This window comes from Trichomycterus rosablanca, chromosome 15 (assembly GCF_030014385.1).
Source record: "Trichomycterus rosablanca isolate fTriRos1 chromosome 15, fTriRos1.hap1, whole genome shotgun sequence".
In the NCBI taxonomy this organism is placed as follows: domain Eukaryota; kingdom Metazoa; phylum Chordata; class Actinopteri; order Siluriformes; family Trichomycteridae; genus Trichomycterus; species Trichomycterus rosablanca.
The window spans coordinates 21,966,274-21,993,328 of NC_086002.1; the positions used below are offsets into that span (position 1 = coordinate 21,966,274).

Sequence of the window (27,055 nt, forward strand, 5' to 3'; positions counted from 1 at the left end):
AAAGATTTTCTATGGGGTTCAGGTCTGGAGACTGGCCACTAGGCCACTCCAGGACCTTACGGAGCCACTCCTTAGTTGCCCTGGCTGTGTGTTTCAGGTCATTGTCATGCTGGAAGACCCAGCCACGACCCATCCTCAATGCTCTTACTGAGGGAAGGAGGTTGTTGGCCAAAATCTTGCGATACATGACCCCATCCATCCTCCCTTCAATACGGTGCAGTCGTCCTGTCCCCTTTGCAGAAAAGCACCCCCAAATTATGATGTTTTCACCCCCATGCTTCACGGTTGGGATGGTGTTCTTGGGGTTGTACATATCCTTCAACATGGTGAGTGGAGTTGATACCAAAAAGCTCTATTTTGGTCTCATCTGACCACATGATCTTCTCCCATGCCTCTTCTGGATCATCCAGATGGTCATTGGCAAACTTCAAACGGGCCTGGACATGTGCTGGCATGAGCAGGGGGACCTTGCGTGCCCTGCAGGATTTTAATCCATGGCGGCGTAGTGTGTTACTAACGGTAATCTTTGAGACTGTGGTCCCAGCTCTCTTCAGGTCATTGACCAGGTCCTCCCATGTGGTTCTGGGCTGATCCCTGACCTTTCTCAGGATCATCCTTACCCCACGATGACAATCATCTTGTCTTTCTTCCATTTTCTAATAATTGTGCCAACAATTGTTGCCTTCTCACCAAGCTGCTTGCCTATTGTCCTGTAGCCCATCCCAGCCTTGTGCAGGTCTACAATTTTGTCCCTGGTGTCCTTAGACAGCTCTGTGGTCTTGGCTATGGTGAAGAGGTTGGAGTGTGATTGATTGAGTGTGTGGACAGGCATCTTTTATACAGGTAACGAGTTTAAACAGGTGCAATAAATACAGGTAATGAGTGCAGAATAGGAGGGCTTCTTTTTTTTTTTTTTTTTTTTTTTTAATTGTCTATTTTTTCCCACTTTCCCCCCCCAACTTTTATCCCCATTCTAATCGTGTCCAATTACCCTGATTGTGTCCTCTATACTGATTCGACCCTTTTGCCGCCGACTGAGGATGACACTCAACTGACTTGCGCCCCCTCCGGCACGCAATCAGTACAGACTTGCATTTTTCACCTGCACAAGCTGAGTTCATACACCGAGAGATACTGCGCACAGAGGGTCACACCCCCCTCAATGTTATTCCTCAGCCCTGTGCAGGCGCCGTCAGTCAACCAGCAGGGGCCGCAGTTGTACCAGTTATGAGGACCTATGATCCAACTCTACCTCTAAGCCCCTGAACAACAGCCAAATGTTGTTCATACTGCCGCCCAACCCAGTCGGAAAGGTAGAGCTGAGTTTCGATACGATGTATCTAGAAACCCAACTCTGGTGCGCTAGCATACTTTACCGCTGCGCCACCTGAGCGGCCCGAACAGGAGGGCTTCTTAAAGAAAAACTAACAGGTCTGTGAGAGCCAGAATTCTTGCTGGTTGGTAGGTGATCAAATACTTATTTCATGCAATAAAATGCTAATTAATTATTTAAAAATCATACAATGTGATTATCTGGATTTTTTTTTCATTCTGTTTCTCACAGTTGAAGTGTACCTACGATAAAAATTGCAGGCCTCTCCATTCTTTGTAGGTGGGAAAACTTCGGCAGTGTATCAAATACTTATTTCCCCCACTGTATATACAGCCCCAAATCAGAAAAAGTTGGGACAGCATGGAGATTTACAGAGTCTGACATTTACTTTGAATTTAATTTGATGTCAGACAGGATGAACCTGAGATATTTTATGTTTTATCTGCTCAACATCATTTAGTAACAAACATCCATTCCTGCATTTCAGGCCTGCAATAACACATTCCAAAAAAAGTTCTGTTTGGCTTGTTTGGTCACAAATCTCTGTATCAGGATAAAAAGTGCACTATTACTGGGAGGATTTCTATTCAAATAAAGCTGAAGTAGCTGTGAAACAGATACCATGACATCACTGGTTTGTTTCTTCTGGTTTTTCTTGGAAATAATAAAAACAGTATGTTTCATTTATATAGTGATTTTCCCAAACGCAAGGACATTTATCATAGTTGGAACATAACAATGAATATTTAAAAAATGGTTTTATGGAAAACTGATATTTTTACATCAGGTTGTAACTAGAGATGCATGAGTATCGATACTAGTATCGGGTATCGGCCCGATACCGCGCTCATTAACTCGTACTCGTACTCGCAAACGAGGCTCCGATACTAAACATCCGATACCTTGTGCCTAGTGCACAATTACCACAGAGCGGGAGCCGACTCAGAGTCGTTTACGATTTACCGAGGTGAACCACGAATGTACAATAGAATCGACTCAGATGGGATCGGACTGTATTATCTTTTTAAAGTAAATATTTCAATCAGCAGAATCGCATCGCATGTATGATGTGCACAACATAAATTACGTGTGTTTATTAATGAACGTTTACGTTAGCTTGTCAGAAGCTTTCTCAATGATGTCTGGGCGGTGTTTTTGTTTTCTTTTTTCTCTTTACAAGTGATGGCAACCCAAGCAACTGTTCCACTGCACTATTTTACACTAAAAACTACACTATTCCATAATGCTCCAGATTGCATCATTCTAAATAGGTATCGGTATCGGCGAGTACAAAAATACATGTACTTGTACTCGTACTCGGTTGGGAAAAAATTGGATTGATGCATCCCTAGTTGTAACAAAACATTCCAAAAAAATAGAACAGAGAATAACAACATATAATTACTGTTTATCTAGATATCAGAGTTAAAAACAGCACTTATACATCTGTTTAACTCTTCTCCAGCTGCTTCAACATGTACTTTCCATTTTGTTCTTTAGTTCCGTTCTGTTTTCCTACAATCTTTTGTGTTTGGCTTTTTGGTCACTGCATTACTGCAGAGGTGAACTAACTGGATAAAAAAATTGTCTGCACTGTTCACACTACTGGGAGGATTTCTATTAAAATGAGGCTGAAGTAGCTGTGAAACAGATACCAGGACATCATTGGCTGTTTTTTAATATAGCGCCTTTTCCAAGCTAAAGAACACTTTACAATGGTTGGAACATACAAATAAATATTTAAAAACACAAGCCTTTATATGTAGATAATGACTTTTTTTTTAGTCTTTCATTTAAAAAAAATTTAAATTAAAGAATCGTTAATCTTTGTGCTCTGGAGCTTGTGTTCCACGCCCCCCTCTCCGGGAGCACACTGTCTCCTGCCACACCCCTGTTCCTGATTGGTGCATTTGAACTAATTGGTCTCAGCTGCCCTCTATTTAAGAGGTTAGCAGGAGACAGACACTGGGAACTGTTGAACTATTTTGGCTAGGTTTGGCTCTGTATGGCTGAGGTCTCTCGTCTCTCGTCTCTCGTCTCTCTTCTCTCTTCTCTCTTCTCTCTTCAGGTTAAGTCATGTTTCCAAGTCATGTTTCCAAGTCATGTTTCCAAGTCATGTTTCCAAGTCATGTTTCCAAGTCATGTTTCCAAGTCATGTTTTCTAGCTATTGTTCCTAGTCATGTTCCTAGCTATTGTTCCTAGTCATGTTCCTAGCTATTGTTCCTAGCCATGTTCCTAGCTTTAGTTTGTTACGACTAATCTTTTTCTCGAGAGGCCCTGAAGAAGCAGTCAGAGAATCCAGAAAGTACTCTTCAAAAACACTTTATTAAGTGTAAGGAATGATCTGTGAAAATATGTCAGAGCTAAGCAGATCGGCGTTCCTCTCTCATCTAGAAAATCACCAGCCAAGAAAAGAGAGCGTGCTTCTGGGCTCGTGGCCTTTTAAACTAAACTAGGCTCCTCCTCCTCCACTACTGGTGGAGCCAATGAAACGTGCTAAAAAGGCCCAGGCCCCCTAGGTGGGGGTCTGGAGGAACTCCGCCAAGAGATCATGGCAGACGCCATTTTGAACAAAGGGCCATGCGGCATAAATGTCGTAAAACTTGGAAAATGCCGTAAAACTTCCCATATTGAATTTATGTTTAATAATGATGTTTAATAATGATGTTATGTTCCAAAAATTCTAACAATTTCCTAGCCATGTTCCTAGCTTTAGTTCCTAGCCATGTTCCTAGCTTTAGTTACTAGCCATGTTCCTAGCTTTAGTTACTAGCCATGTTGCTAGTTCTTTGTTACTAGCCATGTTATGCTAGCTATTATTTTTAGCTCTCGTTACTAGCTACGCTACTAGCTCTTGTGTTTAGCTCTTGTGTTTAGCCCTCGTTACTAGCTATGTTACTAGCTCTTGTGTTTAGCTCTCGTTACTAGCTACGTTACTAGCTCTTGTGTTTAGCCCTCGTTACTAGCTCTTGTGATTAGCTTTTGTTACTAATAAATTCTTAGTTTGTCTGCATCTCTGCGTGTGTGTCCGCCACTTCTGTCTTGTCCTAAGCCCCTGTGACATAATAGTTCACCCTTTTTTTTTTTTATTCTTTTTTTTTTTTTTTTAATATTTTTCCCATTTTTCTCCCCCTTTAGCGCATCCAATTGTTCAGTCTGCATCGTGCTTCCTCTCTGTCTATGCCGAACTCTGCCCTGACAGGAGATCGAAGCTAACCAACATCCCCTCCGAAACACTGGCAGCAGCCGGATGCATCTTTGCCACCCACACTGATGAGTTTGGCGCCACCTAGCGTTGCATGCGGAGAGACACACCCTAAGGGCACTCTTTCCTCATCTCTTATGTAGGTGCCTCTTAATCAGCCAGCAGAGGTCGTAATCGCATTCTGACAGAGAGAGACCCACCCCCTCCGGTCTCCAATCCCACCCCCCCCCCCACCTGAACAACAGGCCAATCGTTGTTCATATAGCCGCCCAGCCTTCGACCGGCTGATAGCAGAGCTGGATTCGAAACGACGCACTTTCGAAATCCAGCTCTGGTTGCAGCGCGTGTTTTTACCGCTGCGCCACCTGAGCGGCTCATAGTTCCCCCTTTTAAGGACACAGCGAGATGGTTTATGTTCCAGGCTTCCCTGAATTTGGCTCCATGAGGTTCCCTCAAACATTCCCGCTTAGTAGGCCAGCACCCTATGATGGAAGTGACCCTTGGTTCGAGGGCTTCCTTCTTCAGAGCCAGCTCTACCTGCAAGACCTTCTTGACCCTCAGCCTACTGAGACACAGAAGGTGTTGTTCATGATGCCAAAGCTGAAGGGTGCTGCTCAAGAATGGGCAAGGCAGCTCTGGTCTGATAAGGGTGCTGAGCTGAACTCGGTTGAAGTCTTTGAGGGCCTCATGAGAGCCAAATTTCCAGGAAAAAAAACCTTATGTGTTTGGGATAGGGAAGTTCACTCAACCTCCCATACCCATTGGAGACGCTACACGCAGCAAAGCGCCCACTGCAGCTTATACCCGGCATCCAGTGCCCACTGGGGAGGTGGAATTTCCCCCGGGGCCCACTGCTGATGTGGTCCGGGTGCCAGTGCCCGCTACTTATGCTCGTGATCATCCCACATCCACATTAGGATCCAGTCAGGATCATTTGTTTTGTGATGCTTCTTGTAGTGACCCCAAGGGCTCCAGGGGTCTTTCTGTTTGTTCACCGGCTCCAGTTTCAGGTACTCAAGTTCGGGTGAGTCATCTGCCGGTTCCGTCTGTTTTAATGACTCCTAGTCAGTCTGAGACTTTGTGTAGTCCAGTTAATTCTGTTAGTCCGTCGATCTTGCCTGTTTCTAGTCCGTCTGCCCAGATCTGTCCTGGGTCCAAGTCAGGTTCAGTAAGTCCTAGGTTGTCTGATCATGCTTGTTTAGTCAGCCAGCCTGTCATGTCTTGTCCGTCTGTCCAAGTCCGTTATGTCTCTAAGTCAGGTTCCATGCGTTTTAGTTTGTCTAGTCCTGTTCCGTGTTCATCTGTCTCTGTCGGTTCTAGGTGTCAGTCAGCAGGTCAGGGTTTCAAAAATGGTCTGTTTGAACGTTCGGGCCCTCCTACCACCCAGACAGAGTCGAACAGTTCCAAGTCCTCTCCAGTTCTGTTTCCTGTCAAAGTTCCAAGCTTTATGTTCCAGCCTGCAGAGTTCAAGCCACAGTCTACTACAGACAATTCTCCTTCAGCTCTGCTGCTGCCGGCTCCAGGTTCCAAGCAGCTGATTCATGACACTCCTCCAGGGTTAAAGCAGCTGATTCAAGAAGCCTCTCCAGGTTCCAAGCAGCTGAGTCAAGAAATCTCTTCAGGTTCCAAACAGCTGATTCAAGAAGCTTCTCCAGGTTCCAAGCAGCAGATTCAAGAAGCTTCTCCAGGTTCCAAGCAGCTGAGTCAAGAAACCTCTTCAGGTTCCAAGCAGCTGATTCAAAACGTCCCTCCAGGGTTCAAGCAGCTGATTCAAGGCGTCCCTCCAGGGTTCAAGCAGCTGATTCAAGGCGTCCCTTCAGGGTTCAAGCAGCTCGTTCAGGATGCTTCTTCAGGGTCCAAGCAGCTGATTTCCGATGCTTCTCCAGTGTTTTCACAGCTGACTTCGGACGCCTCTCCAGTGTTTTCGCAGCTGGTTAATGATGTTTCTCCAGTGTTTTCACAGCTGACTTTGGACGCCTCTCCAGGGTCCTCACAGCTGATTCAAGGAGTTTATCTAGGGTCCTCGCAGCTGACTCCGGACGCCTCTTCTCAAGGGTCCTCGCAGCTGACTCCGGACGCCTCTTCTCAAGGGTCCTTGCAGCTGACTCCCGAAGCCTCTTTGCCAGGCTCCACGCAGCTGACTCCCGAAGCCTCTTTGCCAGGCTCCACACAGCTGACTCCCGAAGCCTCTTCGCCAGACTCCACGCAGCTGACTCCCGAAGCCTCTTCGCCAGGCTCCATGCAGCTGACTCCCGATGCCTCTTCGCCAGGGTCCACGTCTGCACTTCTAGATGGGATTCCAGTCCTCACGTTGGCGCCCCCTGACGACGTTTCTGTTTCCATGTTGGCGTCCCCTGACGACGTTTCTGTTTCCATGTTGGTGCTCCCAGATGGCGCTTCTGTTTCCTCGTTGGCGCTCCCCGATGGCGCTCCTGTTCCCGAGTTGGCGCACTCCGATGGCGCTCCTGTTCCCGAGTTGGCGCACTCCGATGGCGCTCCTGTTCCCCCTGTTCCCCGCTCCTGTAACACTTGAAGCCTCTGTGTGCTCTGGAGCTTGTGTGCCACGCCCCCCTCTCCGGGAGCACACGCTGTCTCCTGCCACACCCCTGTTCCTGATTGGTTCAAATAATCAGCTGCCCTCTATTTAAGAGGTTAGCAGGAGACAGACACTGGGAACTATTGAACTATTTTAGCTAGGTTTGGCTCTGTATGGCTGAGGTCTCTGGTCTCTCTTCAGGTTAAATCATGTTTCCAAGTCATGTTTCCGGCTATTGTTCCTAGTCATGTTCCTAGCTATTGTTCCTAGTCATGTTCCTAGCTATTGTTCTTAGTCATGTTCCTAGCTATTGTTCCTAGTCATGTTCCTAGCTATTGTTACTAGCCATGTTCCTAGCTTTAGTTACTAGCCATGTTCCTAGCTTTAGTTACTAGCCATGTTGCTAGTTCTTTGTTACTAGCCATGTTATGCTAGCTCTTATGTTTAGCTCTCGTTACTAGCTACGCTACTAGCTCTTGTGTTTAGCTCTTGTGTTTAGCCCTCGTTACTAGCTATGTTACTAGCTCTTGTGTTTAGCTCTCGTTACTAGCTACGTTACTAGCTCTTGTGTTTAGCTCTTGTGTTTAGCCCTCATTACTAGCTATGTTACTAGCTCTCGTTACTAGTTATGTTACTAGCTCTTGTGTTTAGCTCTTGTTACTAGCTATGTTACTAGCTCTTGTGATTAGCTTTTGTTACTAATAAATTCTTAGTTTGTCTGCATCTCTGCGTGTGTGTCCGCCCCTTCTGTCTTGTCCTAAGCCCCAGTGACAATCTTCTCCTTTATGTTTGTTGCAAAATGTTTTTGGGAAAATGTTCTGTTTAAACAGTGCACATGGAGATGAACTTGTGATCTGTTTATTAACTGAGTCAAAGCCCCAACCAACCACTACCTTTTTTTTTACTGTGCTGGTTATTACATATTTGTGAAAAACTTGAACACCCAGATATGTGTTCGGCTGAGTTGTATATCATTTTTATATTAATATTAAATGAAGTTAGTCAGTCCACTGACTAAATGACCTGAATGATCTTTTTTAGTGCTTGAAGTCCAAACATCCCTAAAAAAGCCTGGTGATAATCGTCTACATGGAGTTGATTTTTCTCCTGTTCAGTGGGCAGCGGTGGTGGTTGCTTTATGTAACTCAGATAAGGAGCTGGAAGAGTTTAACCTGAAGAAATACATGTCGTCAGATGAAGGGGTTCGAAGACTGCGGCCAGTGATTCAATCAACAAAAGGAGCTGTGTGAGTATTTAAATTAAAAATACTTTACTGACCACCAGTGTGATTTTGTTCTGACTCACATCACTTTGCAGTGTTTAAATAACAGTTTTATTTATTGAAGAACAAATGCTGTTTAGCCCTGCCTGACCTTGTGTGAAAAATTAACTACGGCCTGTGGGCCACATACAGCCCGTTAGGGTGTTTGATCTGGTCCGTTAAGAATTTACAAAATTCTCCGCTTGCAAACTGAATCACTGAGCCAACAAGTCAGAGATAACTCTTTTCAAATGGATTATTCATTGGAATTGAATCAGTGAGCTGAGATCTTATCTACGGTAAAGATTCATTCGTTTTGTTCACACTTTCATTTCATTATGGTGTCGTGCTCATACAACTTGAAACAGTTCATTTATTAAAGAGATTCCAGGTCATGCCTTGATAAACAGTTCTATAAACCAATCAGAGCTTCCAAAATTCAGATACTGGATGGAATTTCAATCTCTATGTTCATTGGTTGTTGGATAAGTGACAGCTTAGTGAATGAATCAGCTTTTTACCACGAAAGCCGAGAGAATAAACAATCTAAGACGGTTTTCATTAGTGGATAAAAACAATTGAGTATGAATCTTATATATACTGTAAACATTCAAGATGGTTGCCAAGAAGAAAAAAGTGGATTGTATCCCTGATGGATTAACACACGGATCAGGTACACAGAGGTTATGATTTTCTGCTGCTGTGTGATTGATCTGGGTTCTGCTGTTTACTGAGCGCTTTTATTTTGATAGCAAAGCTTTATCAAATATTGTGATTTTTTTTATGCTCATTTATTTGAAGTAAAACCGACAGCATAAATGTGATTGTGAGATTCTGCTGGTTTGTTTAATGTCAAAATGCAAATGCATCACAAAAAATAAACACTGTAATTCTGTCAGACTGTATCTGAACTACAGTATTTTGTGTTTTTAAGAGAACATAAACAATATAAGGTAAAATACGGGCAGTGGCCTGCCATTGTACTTTTAGTTTACGTTATATCATATGGTATATCGCCACTTCTCAAAAGCATATCGAGATATGAGTTTTTTAGTCATATCGCACAGCCCTAATTTAAAGCCTGATTTTGTTTCACCTTTTTTTCTTTAATACCTTGCATTTCAGTTGATTCCACTTGTTTGCACACTCCAAACACTAGGGCTTTGTTAAAGTCTATCGCCCGGCCCTTCTGTAAAATTTTAAAACCCAGTGTGGCCCTTCAGTGAAAAGGTTTGTCCACCCCTGAGTTAACCAAATTTAATTGTCACTTGGGTTCAATTTCACTAACCACACCCAGGCATGAACATGAATTTCTCACAGGTGAAAAAGTTTAAGTTTAAACTTATTATTTAAATACAGCTTATTTTACTCAAATATTTTGATTTAAAATAATGGTTGAACAGATCATTAAAGGGATAAAAGTGCCACACGTTTTGTTAAACTCTCTTGAGTTTTGCTTTAAATTAATTATGCCAAAATTATTTTTTTGTTATTGAAATATACTACCCAATTAAAAAAATGGGACAGTATAGAAAATGCAAATAAAATAGATGCAGTGTTTCTTACATTTACATTGACTCACATTCTAAAAACTTTGGAACAGGAACATTTAGGGCTAGTAATAAGTTAAAAAAACAACTAAATAATGTCATGATTTCAAACAGGTGATGTCAACAGTTGATTATGATCATGAATTGGCACAAATCATGTTCAGATGAAAGGAAGAAAACAGGTTAATTGTTAAGGTGGTTTACAGGCTTAAAAGAACAATCTTTATATTTAAAATGACCGCTTCCATTTATACTAACAGCATTTACTTTTACTTCTACTTTTAATATTTAAGTACATTTAATATCAAATTACTTTTGATACTTACATTAAACATCATACTTCTAGACTTTTACTCAAGTAATATTCTAAAAGGTGACTTTTACTTCTATCAAAGTAAATTTCTGGTAAGATACTTGTACTTTTACTCAAGTATGACCTTCCGGTACTTTATACACCACTGCTGGTTTGTGATAAACTTATACATTATTGTGCAAAAATTTGACACCCCGAGCCTACATTTGTTTATTAGATTTTGTAAGTGAGCTTTTCTGGTCTCCTAAAAACAAACGGTGATGAAAGGTTTAGCGATACCACGTCCAAAAATGCATGTCAACAACTAGCGAGCGATCAAAGTTTGTGCGGTAATATCAAGCATAAAATCAAGAACAAAAAAATGATTGAATCTGAGTGAATTTGGCTACGTGAGCAGCATGGATTGTTCTATAGTGAGTTGGAGGTTAATAAATATTGTTTAGAATGCAGCGTTGGTGTTATGCTTTGTAGAGATGATAAGGTCAGAAATAATGTAAAACTTGTGTGCTGATGCATTTCGATATAAACTATATTACGCCCCTGTCCCACCTGTTTATAACTTCTCCTTTGCTTTTTCACTCACACTGTATATTGCGTTCTTGGCTGTTAGCCAATGATGCTGTAAGCACTCACTGCCTGTTGGGCAACTGATATTCAGATATCTGACATGCTAAAAATCTCGCTTTGGTCACCAAGCGCAAGCACTCAGTTGTTGAGTAGTTCACACATAGCGATTGAGAGCCGTTTCGATTGCTGAGCAAACGGCAAGTTGCTTCCGAGCCGACAAATCCAGCACTGACCAGTCACCAGTCATGTCATTAGAGGCTAGAAGTATCAGAAAGCAGCACATGATTCCATGTGCTAAAGAGACTTAAATGCAAAACAAAGATGCATACGGCATGCTGCCCACGTGTCGGCAGGGACGTGGGTTAGCTTCTATCTTCTCGGTCTAGGTACAGCGAAGGAGGTGTATAAATAGCTTATATTTAATTCACTCGGAGACCAGTGTTGTAATCCAGCTCTGTTTATTATGCTTCCGAACTCTCCTTACACTTCCTTATTACGCACCCACAGAACTCTGGGTAATGTCGTTCTCACCATACAAAAAGTGTCAGATCTTAAAATGTGTCTAAAAGTAACATTCAATTTAGTAATTAAAATTTTAATGCTAACTATTTTTGTACCACCTACTAACGTGCAGTTTGCTAATTTTACTGAGTATTAAATCTGATGTTAAAAGGTGGAATCATCAACCACTGAGCACCAAAAACATCAGGACTAAATATGACAAAGACTCAGGAGTTTCAGCAGTAAAGTACACTAGATCACTTTTGCTGAGATCTGAGGATGATAGCATAAAGTGAATTGATCTGACTGATGTGTAATTATATAAATGTTTGATTAATAAGTTAATCACACAAACACTAATAGTTAAAAGTACGAAACTGAGAAGGTGCAGAACTACAGTGCTGCAGTCGGATCTCAAAATGTGTCTGAAATTAACATTAATTTAGTTAAGTAAATATAATGCTAACAGTTTCTGCACCACCTACTAACTTGCAATCTGCTGATTATACTGAGTAGAAAATGTAATTTGAAATGGTGAAAATTATCAACCACAGAGCTCCAAATACATCAGGACTAAATAATGATGTTCAGTAATAAAGAGAGAAATGTAATAATAATAAACAATCTTTTTAAATAAAGACACTCATGTTAGCATGAACAGGGCACTCGGGTGATTCAGCGGTAAAGTACACTAGTTTACTTTTGCTGAGGTCTGAGGATGTTAGCATCAGTGGCGATTTCTCTAAGACTGCAAGGAAAGCTCAGCTTCCCCTAAAATGTCAAAAATTAAATGGTCGAATACAGTGGGGCAAAAAAGTATTTAGTCAGCCACTGATTGTGCAAGTTCTCCTACTTAGAAAGATGAGATTGGTCTGTAATTTTCATCACAGGTACACTTCAACTATGAGAGACAAAATGAGAACAAAAAATCCAGGAAATCACATTGTAGGATTTTTAAAGAATTTACTTGTAAATTATGGTGGAAAATAAGTATTTGGTCACCCACAAACAAGCAAGATTTCTGGCTCTCACAGACCTGTAACTTCTTCTTTAAGAAGCTCTTCTGTCCTCCACTCGTTACCTGTATTAATGGCACCTGTTTGACCTCATTATCTGTATAAAAGACACCTGTCCACAGCCTCAAACAGTCAGACTCAAAACTCAACCATGGCCAAGACCAAAGAGCTGTCGAAGGACACCAGGAAGAAAATTGTAGACCTGCACCAGGCTGGGAAGAGTGAATCTACAATAGGCAGGCAGGTTGGTGTGAATAAATCAACTGTGGGAGCAACTGTAAGAAAATGGAAGACATACAAGACCATTGATAATCTCCCTCGATCTGGGGCCCCACGCAAGATCTCATTCCGTGGGGTCAAAATGATCATGAGAACGGTGAGCAAAAATCCCAGAACTACACGGAGGGACCTGATGAATGACCTGCAGAGAGCTGGGACCATCAGTAACACACTACGCCGAGAGGGACTCAAATCCTGCAGTGCCAGGCGTGTCCCCCTGCTTAAGCCAGTACATGTCCAGGCCCATCTGAAGTTTGCCAGAGAGCATATGGATGATCCAGAAGAGGATTGGGAGAATATCATGTGGTCAGATGAAACCAAAATGGAACTTTTTGGTAAAAACTCAACTCGTCGTGTTTGGAGGAAGAAGAATGCTGAGTTGCATCCCAAGAACACCATACCTACTGTGAAGCATGGGGGTGGAAACATCATGCTTTGGGGCTGTTTTTCTGCAAAGGGGACAGGACGACTGATCCGTGTTAAGGGAACGGGGCCATGTATCGTGAGATTTTAAGCCAAAACCTCCTTCCATCAGTGAGAGCATTGAAGATGGAACGTGGCTGGGTCTTCCAGCATGACAGTGATCCCAAACACACCGCTCAGGCAATGAAGGAGTGGCTCCGTAAAAAGCATTTCAAGGTCCTGGAGTGGCCTATCCAGTCTCCAGACCTCAACCCCATAGAAAATTTGTGGAGGGAGTTGAAAGTCCGTGTTGCCCAGCGACAGCCCCAAAACATCACTGCTCTAGAGGAGATCTGCATGGAGGAATGGGCCAAAATACCAGCTACAGTGTGTGCAAACCTGGTGAAGACTTACAGGAAACGTTTGACCTCTGTCATTGCCAACAAAGGTTATGTTACAAAGTATTGAGTTGAACTTTTGTTATTGACCAAATACTTATTTTCCACCATAATTTACAAATAAATTCTTAAAAAATGCTACAATGTGATTTCCTGGATTTTTTTTCTCATTTTGTCTCTCATAGTTGAAGCGTACCTATGATGAAAATTACAGACCTCTCTCATCTTTCTAAGTAGGAGAACTTGCACAATCAGTGGCTGACTAAATACTTTTTGGCCCCACTTTATGTACAGTTGTGTTAACATTTCATTGACTACAAATGCGTTAGAACACATCCATCTCGAAGACGAGTTCGTTCAGAATCAGCTACTTATCACAAATCGACTGACTCAAACTTATCATACATTCCCTTAGCGTCAATGCATTTGCCCGTAGAAGCTGAGCGTCTCTCCACTTCAATGGGACTGCATGGAAAGTTTTTTTTTCATTCAGACGTGGAATAAACAGAGCTCAGTTTACATGAACATGACGTGTAAATTACATGTTTAGACTCATGCACTAGTTTTATACAGAATGTAGAATTTCACCTGAAAGCAGGAGCAGAAGTATTTGTACCTCTAACCCTGAATGTTAGTGACGGCAGTTTCTACATAGAGCTTCCTGATAATTATTAGTTCAGCTATGATGTGCAAAATACAGCAGTGAGAGTGTAACAATTACAAAGTAAAATATAGTGAGTAATTATGGAGTGTAAATTTAATTTTGATAAAATGATTGAACCACTTCATACTGGAAAGGACCATGGTGGATCCAGATCCGTAGGAACATACACTTTTCACACACACACACACACACACACACAGTCACTCTCATCATGAGCTGCGTCCGGAATCGCATACTTACAGAGTATGTACTAGACTGGAGGAAGTATGCACTACTTGGCCGGTAAAAAGGTACATACTTTCAGTACAGAAGTATGCAGTATGCACACAACACCGCTACATACTACATCCGCCATCTTACCAACGTCAAGTGATGACGTGAGAACGTGATGACGTGAAATTTTTGGATATTTATTTATTCGTCTTTAAAATGTTTTATTTTATATATTTTACTTACACTTGTGAACAGAGGACTCTGTTTTCCACTATCTTTCTTGGTTCTTATTCTGCTTTGAATGCCTATGCAGCTCCAGTTGCATTATGGGATACATTAGCGGATCGCAAGTGTGCATCGCTTTCATTCTCAAACATGGCTGCCCAATAAGTAGGTCATCCGGGTACTTCTCGCATACCTCTTTGTGTATACTGTGTATTCGGACATACTAACCGCTCTCACAACCTCATTTCACGTACTATTGAGTATGGAAGTATGCGATTCCAGACGCAGCTTATGTTTTAGTCTGGAGATGAAGATCAAGTTGTCATTCATAATCAGTGGGTAACATTGTATTAATTCTCAGTCACTACATGGCTATTGTTAGCGCTTCCACTATTTTGGACTGTGTAGAAATGTGAAGCTCCACCCCTTTGTAAATCAGTACAGTAGAGCAGTCCTGCTATTGTTTAATTCATCAATGCAACTGATTTTACTTTTATCTGCAATGCAGTCTGATCTATTATTTCTCTCCAGGTTGGCTGGTTGTGATCTAACAGAGAAAAGTTGTGAAGTTCTGTCCTCAGTTCTCAGTTTAAACTCCTCCAGTCTGAAACATCTGAACCTGAGTAACAATAAACTGAAGGATTCAGGAGTGAAGCTGCTCTCTGCTGGACTGGAGAATCCACACTGTAAACTGGAGATACTGAGGTAAGATCTTCACTTTTACACTGTAGATACAGAAGATCAGTTTCACTTTGAAGCATCATTTTATTAAAAGTTGAACCTTGGTAGATGGTTTGTTTGGGACTCTTTGGAGTCTTCATACTTCATTAAATGCTATCATGATTGTTTCTTTACTGTAGCTCACTAACTTACATGAGATTAGATCCTAAACTAGCAGCACCTGAGTTTCTGGTGTTGAACCTGCTATAGGAATTGATCATGGATGAAGCAAAATGTGATTCAGCTTTAATCAAAACTCATAACTGCTATCTTCATCTTCTCAGTGTTCCTCTATACAGGAACATAATTACTTTGTAAGGATTAGCTTTTTATATGGCAATATTTATAGATGTGACTGCAACGTTCTTTAGCTACAAGCTAGTAACCTGTTTATATTCATCTGTAATCAATTCCACAGCAGCGTGAGCACCAGAAAACATCTACTGCTGGTTTAGGATCCTGAGACTGTAAGATTTTAACCAGAAATCATCAGTTTGTGTGGTTCAATTAGCAACTTAGCTCTGACTTAGCATTTTAGCTCTAACACAGTTTTTTACATCGTGACTCATTGACTCAGTTACATTAACCAGTTGGGTGGGTAGTGTCGTGTCTTCCATAGCGATGATGTATTGATGATGAAGGAGAGCCGTTGACACTGAGCCGTTTCATTTGCCATTAAGAAGTTTATTACAGGTTGAATACAGTATCGGTCAGACAGTCCGGCTTTGTCTGAGAGAGAGCTTGGCCAATTCTTCTCTGAGCTCACAGCTTTAACTTTTTCCTTATATACATTACATTACATTTTTTAGCATTTAGCAGACGCTTTTATCCAAAGCGACTTACACAATGAGCAATTGAGGGTTAAGGGCCTTGCTCAGGGACCCAACAGTGGCAACTTGGTGGTGGCAGGGCTTGAACCGGCAACCTTTTGTTTAGTACCTTAACCACTAAGCTATCACTGGCCCTATATACACTGTGTGCACAATTATTAGGCAAGTTGTATTTTTGAGGATAAATTTTATTATTGAACAACTACTGTGGTTTTATTCAATTCAAAATGTTAATAAACCTCAAACCTGAATATTTAAGAAAGTGAAAGTGAGGTTTTGGCTTTCTTAGGAAAATAGCTATGTGTGCATAATTATTTGGCAACTATTAGTGTGCAGAATTATTATGCAACTAAATAAAAAAACTAAAATTTTCTCATCTCACTTGTTTATTTTTATCTGTTAAAGTGAGAATAATAAATAAACAACTTAAAATTAACAAATAAACATTTCTGACCTTAAATAAAAAACAGTGACCAATATAGCCACCCTTCTTTTTAATAACAGCCAAAAACCTTCCATTCATGGAGTCTGTCAGTTTCTTGATCTGTTGATGATAAAATTTTTGTGCAGCAGCAACCACAGCCTCCCAGACACTGTTCAGAGAGGTGTATTGTTTTCCTTCACTGTAAATCTCCAATTTAAGAAGGGCCCACAAGTTCTCAATAGGGTTTAGGTCAGGTGAGGAAGGGGGCCATGTCATTATTCTTTCATTTTTTAGGCCTTTACTGGCTAGCCACGCAGTGGAGTACTTTGATGCATGCGATTGAGAATTATCCTGCATAAAAATCATGGTCTTCTTGAAAGATGTAGACATTTTCCTGTACCACTGCTTAAAGAAAGTGTCTTCTAAAAACTGGCAGTAGGTTTGGGAGTGGATTTTAAGTCCATCTTCAACCCGAAAAGGTCCAACTAGCTTATCTTTAATAATACCAGCCCATAGCAGTACCCCACCTCCACCTTGCTGGCATCTGAGTAGAAGAGGAGCTCTGTTCCTGTTACTGATCCAGCCACGGGCCCATCCATCTGGTCCGTCAAGAGTCACTTTCATCTCATCAGTCCATAAAACTTTTGAAAAATCTGTCCTCAGATATTTCTTGGCCCAGTCTTGACGATTTAACTTATTTGTCTTGTTCAGTGGTGGTCTGGTTTCAGCTTTCCTTACCTTGGCCATGTCTCTGAGCACTGAACACCTTGTACTTCTGGGTACTCCAGTTAGGTTGCAGTTCTGGAATATGACAGCACTGGAGGATAATGGTTCCTGGTACCTTTACGTTTGATTCTTCTCAAATCTTTGGCAGTTAATTTGCATCTTTTTTTCTTAACACGTTTATTTTGACCCTGTTGACTATTTGCAACAAAACGTTTGATGGTTCTGTGATTACGGCCCAATATCTTAGCAATTTCAATAGTGCTGCATCCCTCTGAAAGACATTTGACAATTTTTGACTTTTCAGAGTCACTTAAATCTCTTTTTTGGCCCATTTTGCCTGAGAAAAAGAAGCTGCCTAATAATTATGCACACCTTAATATAGGGTGTTGATCTCCTTAGGCTACACCCTCCCACATTACACAAATACACAATACCTGATGTGCTTAAATACAATAAGCATTCAAGTTTATACAGCTTGGAGTTGAAAAAGATGCATAAAAATTATGATATGGTCAAAATACTCACTTGCCTAATAATTGTGCACACAGTGTACGCGAGTCTACGTGCAAAACACATGTTCTATTAAAATTTACCTAAAGTTCTCAGAAAGGAAAACATGGCCTTACGTTTACCCTAAAAGAGCACCATGAAATGAGTAAACGAATGACAGGTTTGGGATGATTCTATAGAATCTTGTTTTCCTAGCAATGGGGCCATATTTAATGATTAACAGATGTAAAAATACCTCATTAGCACTGTCGCCTCACAGCAAGAAGGTCCAGGGTTCGATCCCCAGTTGGAGCGGTCTGGGTCCTTTCTGTGTGGAGTTTGCATGTTCTCCTCGTGTTTGCATGGGTTTCCTCTGGGAGCTCCGGTTTCCTCCCACAGACCAAAAACATGGAAGGGAGACAAAGTGGAGACACTAAATTGTCCATGACTGTGTTTGACATAGAACTTGTGAACTGATAAATTTTGTGTAACCAGTTGTGTGTGTAAAACATGTTACAAATCCTAATAAACAAACAAACACTAACCAGTTCATCCAGGTCAAAGGTGTAGTGGGGAAACAAATTGGAAACACACCCTGGACAGATGCTGCTTTTAAATGCACGTCAAGCAGGAGGTTTCGCTGAGATCAAACTCATTTACCTGAATCGATTGTGTTCATGTGGTTTGTGTGGGAAGATAAAAAATATGGAGGCTGTCAAGCTTATATATTTATTTTATTATTTGTGTTAATTGTAGATGTTTAAAAGTGTTACAGTTAAAATGAACATACAAATGGAACACTATTATTTGATATCCACCCTCAATGAACCCTTAAAACTCAGTGTTCACATCCCAATAACTACAAATGATGCAGTACTAGCTGCACCACTGTACCATACATTAGGAGTGTGGTGGTGATTAACCTCATTTGTTCTGTTCTCTGTTAACAAGCTAAGCTAAGACAACAAACAAACAAAAAAACAGTACAAAAACAGCAGATAATCTAATTCCTCCTCTCTTCTCTCATGATTAATTCGTTAAGCACCATTAAATGAACTAGAACTGAAATCCCAGGTTTCATTGGTTGGTGTTTGGGAGGGTTTTTGGTTTTGAATGTGTAGATGTTGTAGTGTGATTTTTGCTAAATGATCTACCAGCTAACAACAATCTACTAAATACTCCTCATTTGGAATCTTTAAAATGTGGAATCCACTTTAAGTCTGAAATCACATTTTACACTCATGCTAGAATGATTACTGATTCAGCATCATCAATTTAACTGCTTTCACTTTCATCTGCACTGCAGTCTGGGTAATATTATCAGATCTGCTATTCGGATTCCATCTTCTGCTGCAGGGTGACGTCTTACATTTATCTGATTGATCTGATTATTTCTCTGCAGGTTGTGGGGTTGTGATCTAACAGAGAAAAGTTGTGAAGTTCTGTCCTCAGTTCTTAGTTTAAACTCCTCCAGTCTGAAACATCTGGACCTGGATAACAATAAACTGAAAGATTCAGGAGTGAAGCTGCTCTCTGCTGGACTGGAGAATTCACACTGTAAACTGGAGATACTGGAGTAAGATCTTCACTTTCACACTGTAGATACAGAAGATCATTCATACAGAAACTGTTATTGATGTGTGTATGAGTTTGATATTTTACTCATTTTCCCCACACAAGATAAAACACTTTATCATTAATATAATAGGGCCAGTGATAGCTCAGTGGTTAAGGTACTGGACTAGTAAACAGAAAGTTGCCGGTTCAAGCCCCGCCACCACCAAGTTGCCACTGTTGGGTCCCTGAGCAAAGCCCTTAACCCTCAATTGCTCATCGTGTTCCGCTCATTGTGTAAGTCGCTCTGGATAAAAGCATCTGCTAAATGCTGTAAATGTAAAATGTAAATATAATAGAACAGTTTTACATGTTGAAGATTTCTCAGTGATGTCTGGTTGTGGATCTGAATGGAGATGGAGGTGGGGGATGATCATGTATGATTTTTATTAAATTTTTTATTTAATTTTCCTCTACAGGTTGAGGAGATGCATTATTACAGATGAAGGTTTTACTGCTCTGGCTTCAGCTCTGAAATCAAATCCATCATCACGTCTGAGAGAACTGCAACTGTACCAAAATTATCCAGGAGAATCAGGAGTAAAACTGCTCAAAGATCTACAGGAGGATCCACAATGTAACCTGAAGAAACTATAGTGAGTTTCTGTTGCTTTATATACACACACACCTAAGCACACAAACATGCACACATTACACACAAATGCACACATTACACACAAATGCACACATTACACACACACATGTACACATTACACACACACGCGCACATTACAAACACATGCACACATTACACACACACATGTACACATTACACACACATGTACACATTACACACACACATGTACACATTACATACACATGCACACATTACACACAGATTCACACATTACACACACATGTACACATTACACACACACATGTACACATTACACACACACATGTACACATTACACACACATGCACACATTACACACACACATGTACACATTACACACATATTCACACATTACACACACATGTACACATTACACACACATTCACAAATTACACACATGCACACATTACACACACATTACACACACATGTACACATTACACACACACATGTACACATTACACACACACATGTACACATTACACACACATGCACACATTACACACACACATGTACACATTACACACATATTCACACATTACACACACACGTACACATTACACACACATTCACAAATTACACACATGCACACATTACACACACATGCACACATTACACACACATTACACACACATGCACACTACACACACACATGCACACATTACACACACGCACACATTGAACACACATTACACACACATGCACACATTACACACACATGCACACATTACATACACATGCACACATTACACACACATGCACACATTACGTACACATGCACACACATTACATACACATGCACACATTACACACACATGCACACATTACATACACATGCACACATTACACACACATGCACACACATTACATACACATGCACACATTACTCACACATTACACATTACACATTACATACACATGCACACATTACACACACATGCACACATTACATACACATGCACACATTATATACACATTACACACACATTCACACACACATGCACACATTACACACACATTACACACACATTCACACATTACATACACATGCACACATTACACACACTTGTACACATTGCACACATGCACACATTGCACACACATGCACACATTGCACACACATGCACACATTACACACACATGCACACATTACACACACATTACACACACATGCACACATTACACACACATGCACACACATTACATACACATGCACACATTACATACACATGCACACATTACATACACATTACATACACATTACACACACATTACATACACATGCACACATTACATACACATTACACAAACATTACATACACATGCACATATTACATACACATTACATACACATTACATACACATGCACACATTACATACACATTACATACACATTACACACACATTACATACACATGCACACATTACATACACATTACACAAACATTACATACACATGCACACATTACATACACATTACACAAACATTACATACACATGCACACATTACACACACATTACATACACATTACACACACATTACATACACATGCACACATTACATACACATTACATACACATTACACACACATTACATACACATGCACACATTACATACACATTACACAAACATTACATACACATGCACACATTACATACACATGTACACATTACACACACATGCACACATTACTCACACATTACACATTACATACACATGCACACATTACACACACATGCACACATTACATACACATGCACACATTATATACACATTACACACACATTCACACACACATGCACACATTACACACACATTACACACACATTCACACATTACATACACATGCACACATTACACACACTTGTACACATTGCACACATGCACACATTGCACACACATGCACACATTGCACACACATGCACACATTACACACACATGCACACATTACACACACATTACACACACATGCACACATTACACACACATGCACACACATTACATACACATGCACACATTACATACACATGCACACATTACATACACATTACATACACATTACACACACATTACATACACATGCACACATTACATACACATTACACAAACATTACATACACATGCACATATTACATACACATTACATACACATTACATACACATGCACACATTACATACACATTACATACACATTACACACACATTACATACACATGCACACATTACATACACATTACACAAACATTACATACACATGCACACATTACATACACATTACACAAACATTACATACACATGCACACATTACACACACATTACATACACATTACACACACATTACATACACATGCACACATTACATACACATTACATACACATTACACACACATTACATACACATGCACACATTACATACACATTACACAAACATTACATACACATGCACACATTACATACACATGTACACATTACACACACATGCACACATTACACACACTTGCACACATTACATACACATGTACACATTACATACACATGCACACATTACATACACATTACATACACATTACACACACATTACACACACATGCACACATTACATACACATTACATACACATTACACACACATTACACACACATGCACACATTACATACACATTACATACACATGCACACATTACATACACATTACATACACATTACACACACATTACACACACATGCAGTGGTATTTCTGTCTTATTGTGGAATCAGAACTGCTCATTTGCAAAACTTCATCTGTATCAGGGTTCTTTAGTGAACAATGAATCATGTAAAATGTTCTATCATTGTTCCAGGTGGTCTCTGTGTGTGTGTGTGTGTGTGTGTGTGTGTGTGTGTGTGTGTGTGTGTGTGTGTGTGCATGCATGCGTGTGTGCTAGTGTGTATACTGGTTCTGATTGTGTTGAGTCTGATAGGTGACTGAAACATCTGATCATGTCTGATGTCTTCTACAGCTTCTGATTTTAATAAATGTTGAATTATGAGAAGAAGAAGATGAAGAGCAGTGGAGATAAACACCATCTACTCTTCACACTGGGATTCTATATGACGCTTTGTTCAGCTTCTTACTGCTCAAATCTGTAAACATGCTTTCTGTATAACTATGATCTTCTCTCATGACATCACTTCCTGTACAAGATCAACACTCTCAAACCTTAACTGCTGATAGACCTTCATCTCCTCCTTCTATACGTCAGTACTGAAGCAATGAAATTGGAGAGTCCATTCTGGTACCAGCTGAATTAATCTGATAGATTGAGTTAAGAGCTGCAAAACAGGGTGAGGGTCAATGAGGACTTTTCTTTAGAAAACCCTGTATTAGCTTGATGCATTAGCATGCTGTTCACTATCTAGAAAGATATCCTTTATTTGTCATATATACATATACAGATGTACAGTACAATGAAATTCTTTCTTCGCATATCCCAGCTGGTGTTGGAAGCTGGGGTCAGAGCGCAGGGTCAGCCAACTTACGGCGCCCCTGGAGCAGACAGGGTTAAGGGTCTTGCTCAAGGACCCAACAGTGGCTACATAGCAGAGCCTGGATTTGAACCGCCAATCTTCCGGTTGATAGCCCAAAGCCCTACCCACTAGGCTACCACAGGCCCCTGACATGTAATGAAAGAAGTAATGACATGTAATGAAATCTGACATGTAATGAAAGAAATTTAAAGCTGGAGATGTTATGATTCTGCCTGGAGAACATGAGGAGGATTACTCAAGAGCCCAGATAACCTCCAAGGATCTTCACTGGGAAATTACAGACGGTAGTGAGATCTTAAGGTTAGAACGTCTTCCTACATAACCACAAGATGCTTTGAAAGAAACTTTGTTGAATGGTCAGAAAAGACCTAAAAAGACATCAAACAGTAGAGGTCCTGGGTTGAGGGGTACATAATCCCATTTTTGCACCATACATTTTAACCAACTAACAATAAAATAGATTGAATTAGTTATTAATTATTAATGATGTTAAATATAGAAGATGATGATAATGTAAATATTTGATAAAAGATGCAGTAAGTGTAGCAGTTCTGTTAATGATTAATAATAATATTAACCCTCTGACACATAGTGGTCACTACGGTGGCGGCTATTTAATAGCTGTTTATTTTTTTTTACAAGCACAGGTTTCCATGCTTCAAATGCATATCGACCTCTACAATGGACACTACAGTTTCAATCATTTCACTTCTACACTGATTTGTTGTTCATTCTCCATACAGGTGATTTAAGTTTATGTTTATGATTTTTTTCTTACTCCTCTGTAGTGCTGACAGTCTCCTCATCATCTTTTATCAGATGCACTTTATTTTTCTGCTCTTGACAATAAACACATACACAACAAGATTTTGAATTTATGCACATAAATGCAGCTTCATTCTGCACTAGTTTTAATAAAATAAATAAATAAATATTATTTTAAATCATGATACAAATGGTTCTTTTAACTTTGAAATGTATGTTATTTTAAAAACGAACAATTTGTAACTAGAGAGTGCATTTCCGAAGAAAATGCGAGTGTGATTGCCGTGTGCCGGTCGGGCGGGCGTGCGTATCCCAATGTTTTATCCAACTCACGGTGTCATCAGTGGACTTTCAGATTTAATATGGAAACGGCGTCGACATCTCAAACTTTCAAAAAATGAATGGAAGTGAATGGAGCCGAAAAACGGGCGTGGCAGGTGGGCGTGGGTTCGAATCCCCATGCTGTATCTGAGTCGGGGTTACATCAGTGGGCTTCACGATTTAGAGTTGGAACGGCGTCGATATCTCAAACTTTAAAAAAATGAATGGAAGTGAATGGGACCAAAAACCGGGCGTGGCAGATTGGTGTGGGTTCGAATCCCCATGCTGTATCTGAGTCGGGGTTACATCAGTGGGCTTCACGATTTAGAGTTGGAACGGCGTCGATATCTCGAACTTTCAAAAAATGAATAGAAGTGAATGGGACCAAAAACCGGGCGTGGCAGGTGGGCGTGGGTTCGAATCCCCATGCTTTACCCAAGTCGGGGTTACATCAGTGGGCTTTACGATATAGAGTTGGAACGGTGTTGATATCTCGAACTTTCAAAAAATGAATGGAAGTGAATAGAGCCGAAAACCGGGCGTGGCAGGTGGGTGTGGGTTCGAATCCCCATGCTGTACCCAAGTCGGGGTAACATCAGTGGGCTTTACAATTTAGAGTTGGAACGATGTTGATATCTCGAACTTTCAAAAAATGAATGGAAGTGAATGGAGCAGAAAAACGGGCGTGGCAGGTGGGCGTTGGTTCGAATCCCCATGCTGTACCCATGTCGGGGTTACATCAGTGGGCTTTACAATTTAGAGTTGGAACGGCGTCGATATCTCAAACTTTCAAAAAATGAATGGAAGTGAATGGAGCCGGAAAATGGGCGTGGCAGGTGGGCGTGGGTTCGAATCCCCATGCTGTATGTGAATGGGGTTACCTCAGTGGGAAGTGAGCGTATCTAAATGCTGTATAGAGCTGCAGTGGGTTTTTTGGGGGGTGTAAATACTTTATCTGTATCTGAATCCTAGCTCTCGTTTTGAGCTGAAGGCCGGTATAGGAAATTCCCATTCAAAAAAATGAATGGAAGTCAATGGGGGCAAAAAAGGGCAAAAAACTTAAAAAAGTGGGCGTGGCCGGTGAACGGGCGGGCCGATCGAAAACCTTTCTTCAAGAAGTGACGTCAATAACGTGCCGGACGATTTAGAGTTGGAACGGCGTCGATATCTCAATTTTTCGAAAACGAATGGAAGTCTATAAGAAAAAATCTTCGGAAAAACGGGCGTGGTGGGCGAACGGGCTGGCGGATCGAAAACCTGTATACAAGCGCTCTATTCCCGTATGGGCCGGACGATTTGGCGTTGGAACGGGGTCGATATCTCGAAAACTGCGGGAGAAGAAAGCCGGACAAAAACGGGCAGAATAATAAAAATAACTAGAGAGTGCATTTCCGGAGAAAATGCGAGTGTGATTGCCGTGTGCCCGTCTGGCGGGCGCGCGTATCCCAATGCTTTATCCAACTTGGGGTGTCATCAGTGGGATTTACGATTTAGAATTGGAACAGCGTCGATATCTCGAACTTTCAAAAAATGAATGGAATTGAATGAGACCAAAAATGGGCGTGGCAGATGGGCGTGGGTTCGAATCCCCATGCTGTATCTGAGTCAGGGTGTCATCAGTGGACTTTACGATTTAGAGTTGGAACGATGTTGATATCTCAAACTTTTAAAAAATGAATGGAAGTGAATGAAGCCGAAAAACGGGCGTGGCAGGTGGACGTGGGTTCAAATCCCCATGCTGTATCTGAGTCGGGGTTACATCAGTGGGCTTTACGATATAGAGTTGGAACGGCGTTGATATCTCAAATTTTCAAAAAATGAATGGAAGTGAATAAAGCCGAAAAACGGGCGTGGCAGGTGGGTGTGGGTTCGAATCCCCATGCTGTATCTGAGTCAGTGTGTCATCAGTGGGCTTTACGATTTAGAGTTGGAACGATGTTGATATCTCAAACTTTTAAAAAATGAATGGAAGTGAATGAAGCCGAAAAACGGGCGTGGCAGGTGGACGTGGGTTCGAATCCCCATGCTGTATCTGAGTCGGGGTTACATCAGTGGGCTTTACGATATAGAGTTGGAACGGCGTCGATATCTCAAATTTTCAAAAAATGAATGGAAGTGAATAAAGCCGAAAAACGGGCGTGGCAGGTGGGCGTGGGTTCGAATCCCCATGCTGTACCCAAATCGAGGTGTCATCAGTGGGCTTTACGATTTCGAGTTGGAACGGCGTCGATATCTCGAACTTTCAAAAAATGAATGGAAGTGAATGGAGCAGAAAAACGGGCGTGGCAGGTGGGCGTGGGTTCGAATCCCCATGCTGTACCCAAGTCGGGGTGTCACCAGTGGGCTTTACGATTTACTTTTGGAACGGCGTCAATATCTCGAACTTTCAAAAAAAAAATGGAAGTGAATGGAGCCGAAAAACGGGCGTGGCAGGTGGGCGTGGGTTCGAATCCCCATGCTGTACCAATGTCGGGGTTACATAAGTGGGCTTTACGATTTAAAGTTGGAACGGCGTTGATATCTCGAACTTTAAAAAAAAGAATGGAAGTGAATGGGGCTG

The 27,055-nt window shown here is 41.0% G+C and overlaps 1 protein-coding gene across 4 annotated transcripts in view; it reads left to right on the forward strand.

Annotated features, from left to right (window-relative positions):
- LOC134328791 (NACHT, LRR and PYD domains-containing protein 14-like) overlaps positions 1-24,276 on the forward strand; it is a 42,991-nt gene extending 18,715 nt beyond the window's left edge. Inside the window, exons 2-7 of one of the 4 annotated variants that reach the window (XR_010014756.1) lie at positions 8,117-8,321; positions 14,996-15,169; positions 19,056-19,229; positions 19,687-19,863; positions 22,881-23,709; positions 24,057-24,276. Coding sequence is in view for 1 of the 4 variants with exons in the window: in XM_063010019.1 (XP_062866089.1) it covers positions 8,260-8,321; positions 14,996-15,169; positions 19,056-19,229; positions 19,687-19,863; positions 22,881-22,887 (594 nt within the window). In the remaining 3 variants the exon portion in view is untranslated. Of the gene's footprint in view, positions 1-8,116; positions 8,322-14,995; positions 15,170-19,055; positions 19,230-19,686; positions 19,864-22,880 lie in introns of those variants that run through there. The other 3 variants (XR_010014755.1, XM_063010019.1, XR_010014754.1) reach the window with 3 other exon arrangements.
- The last annotated feature ends 2,779 nt before the right edge of the window (positions 24,277-27,055 follow it).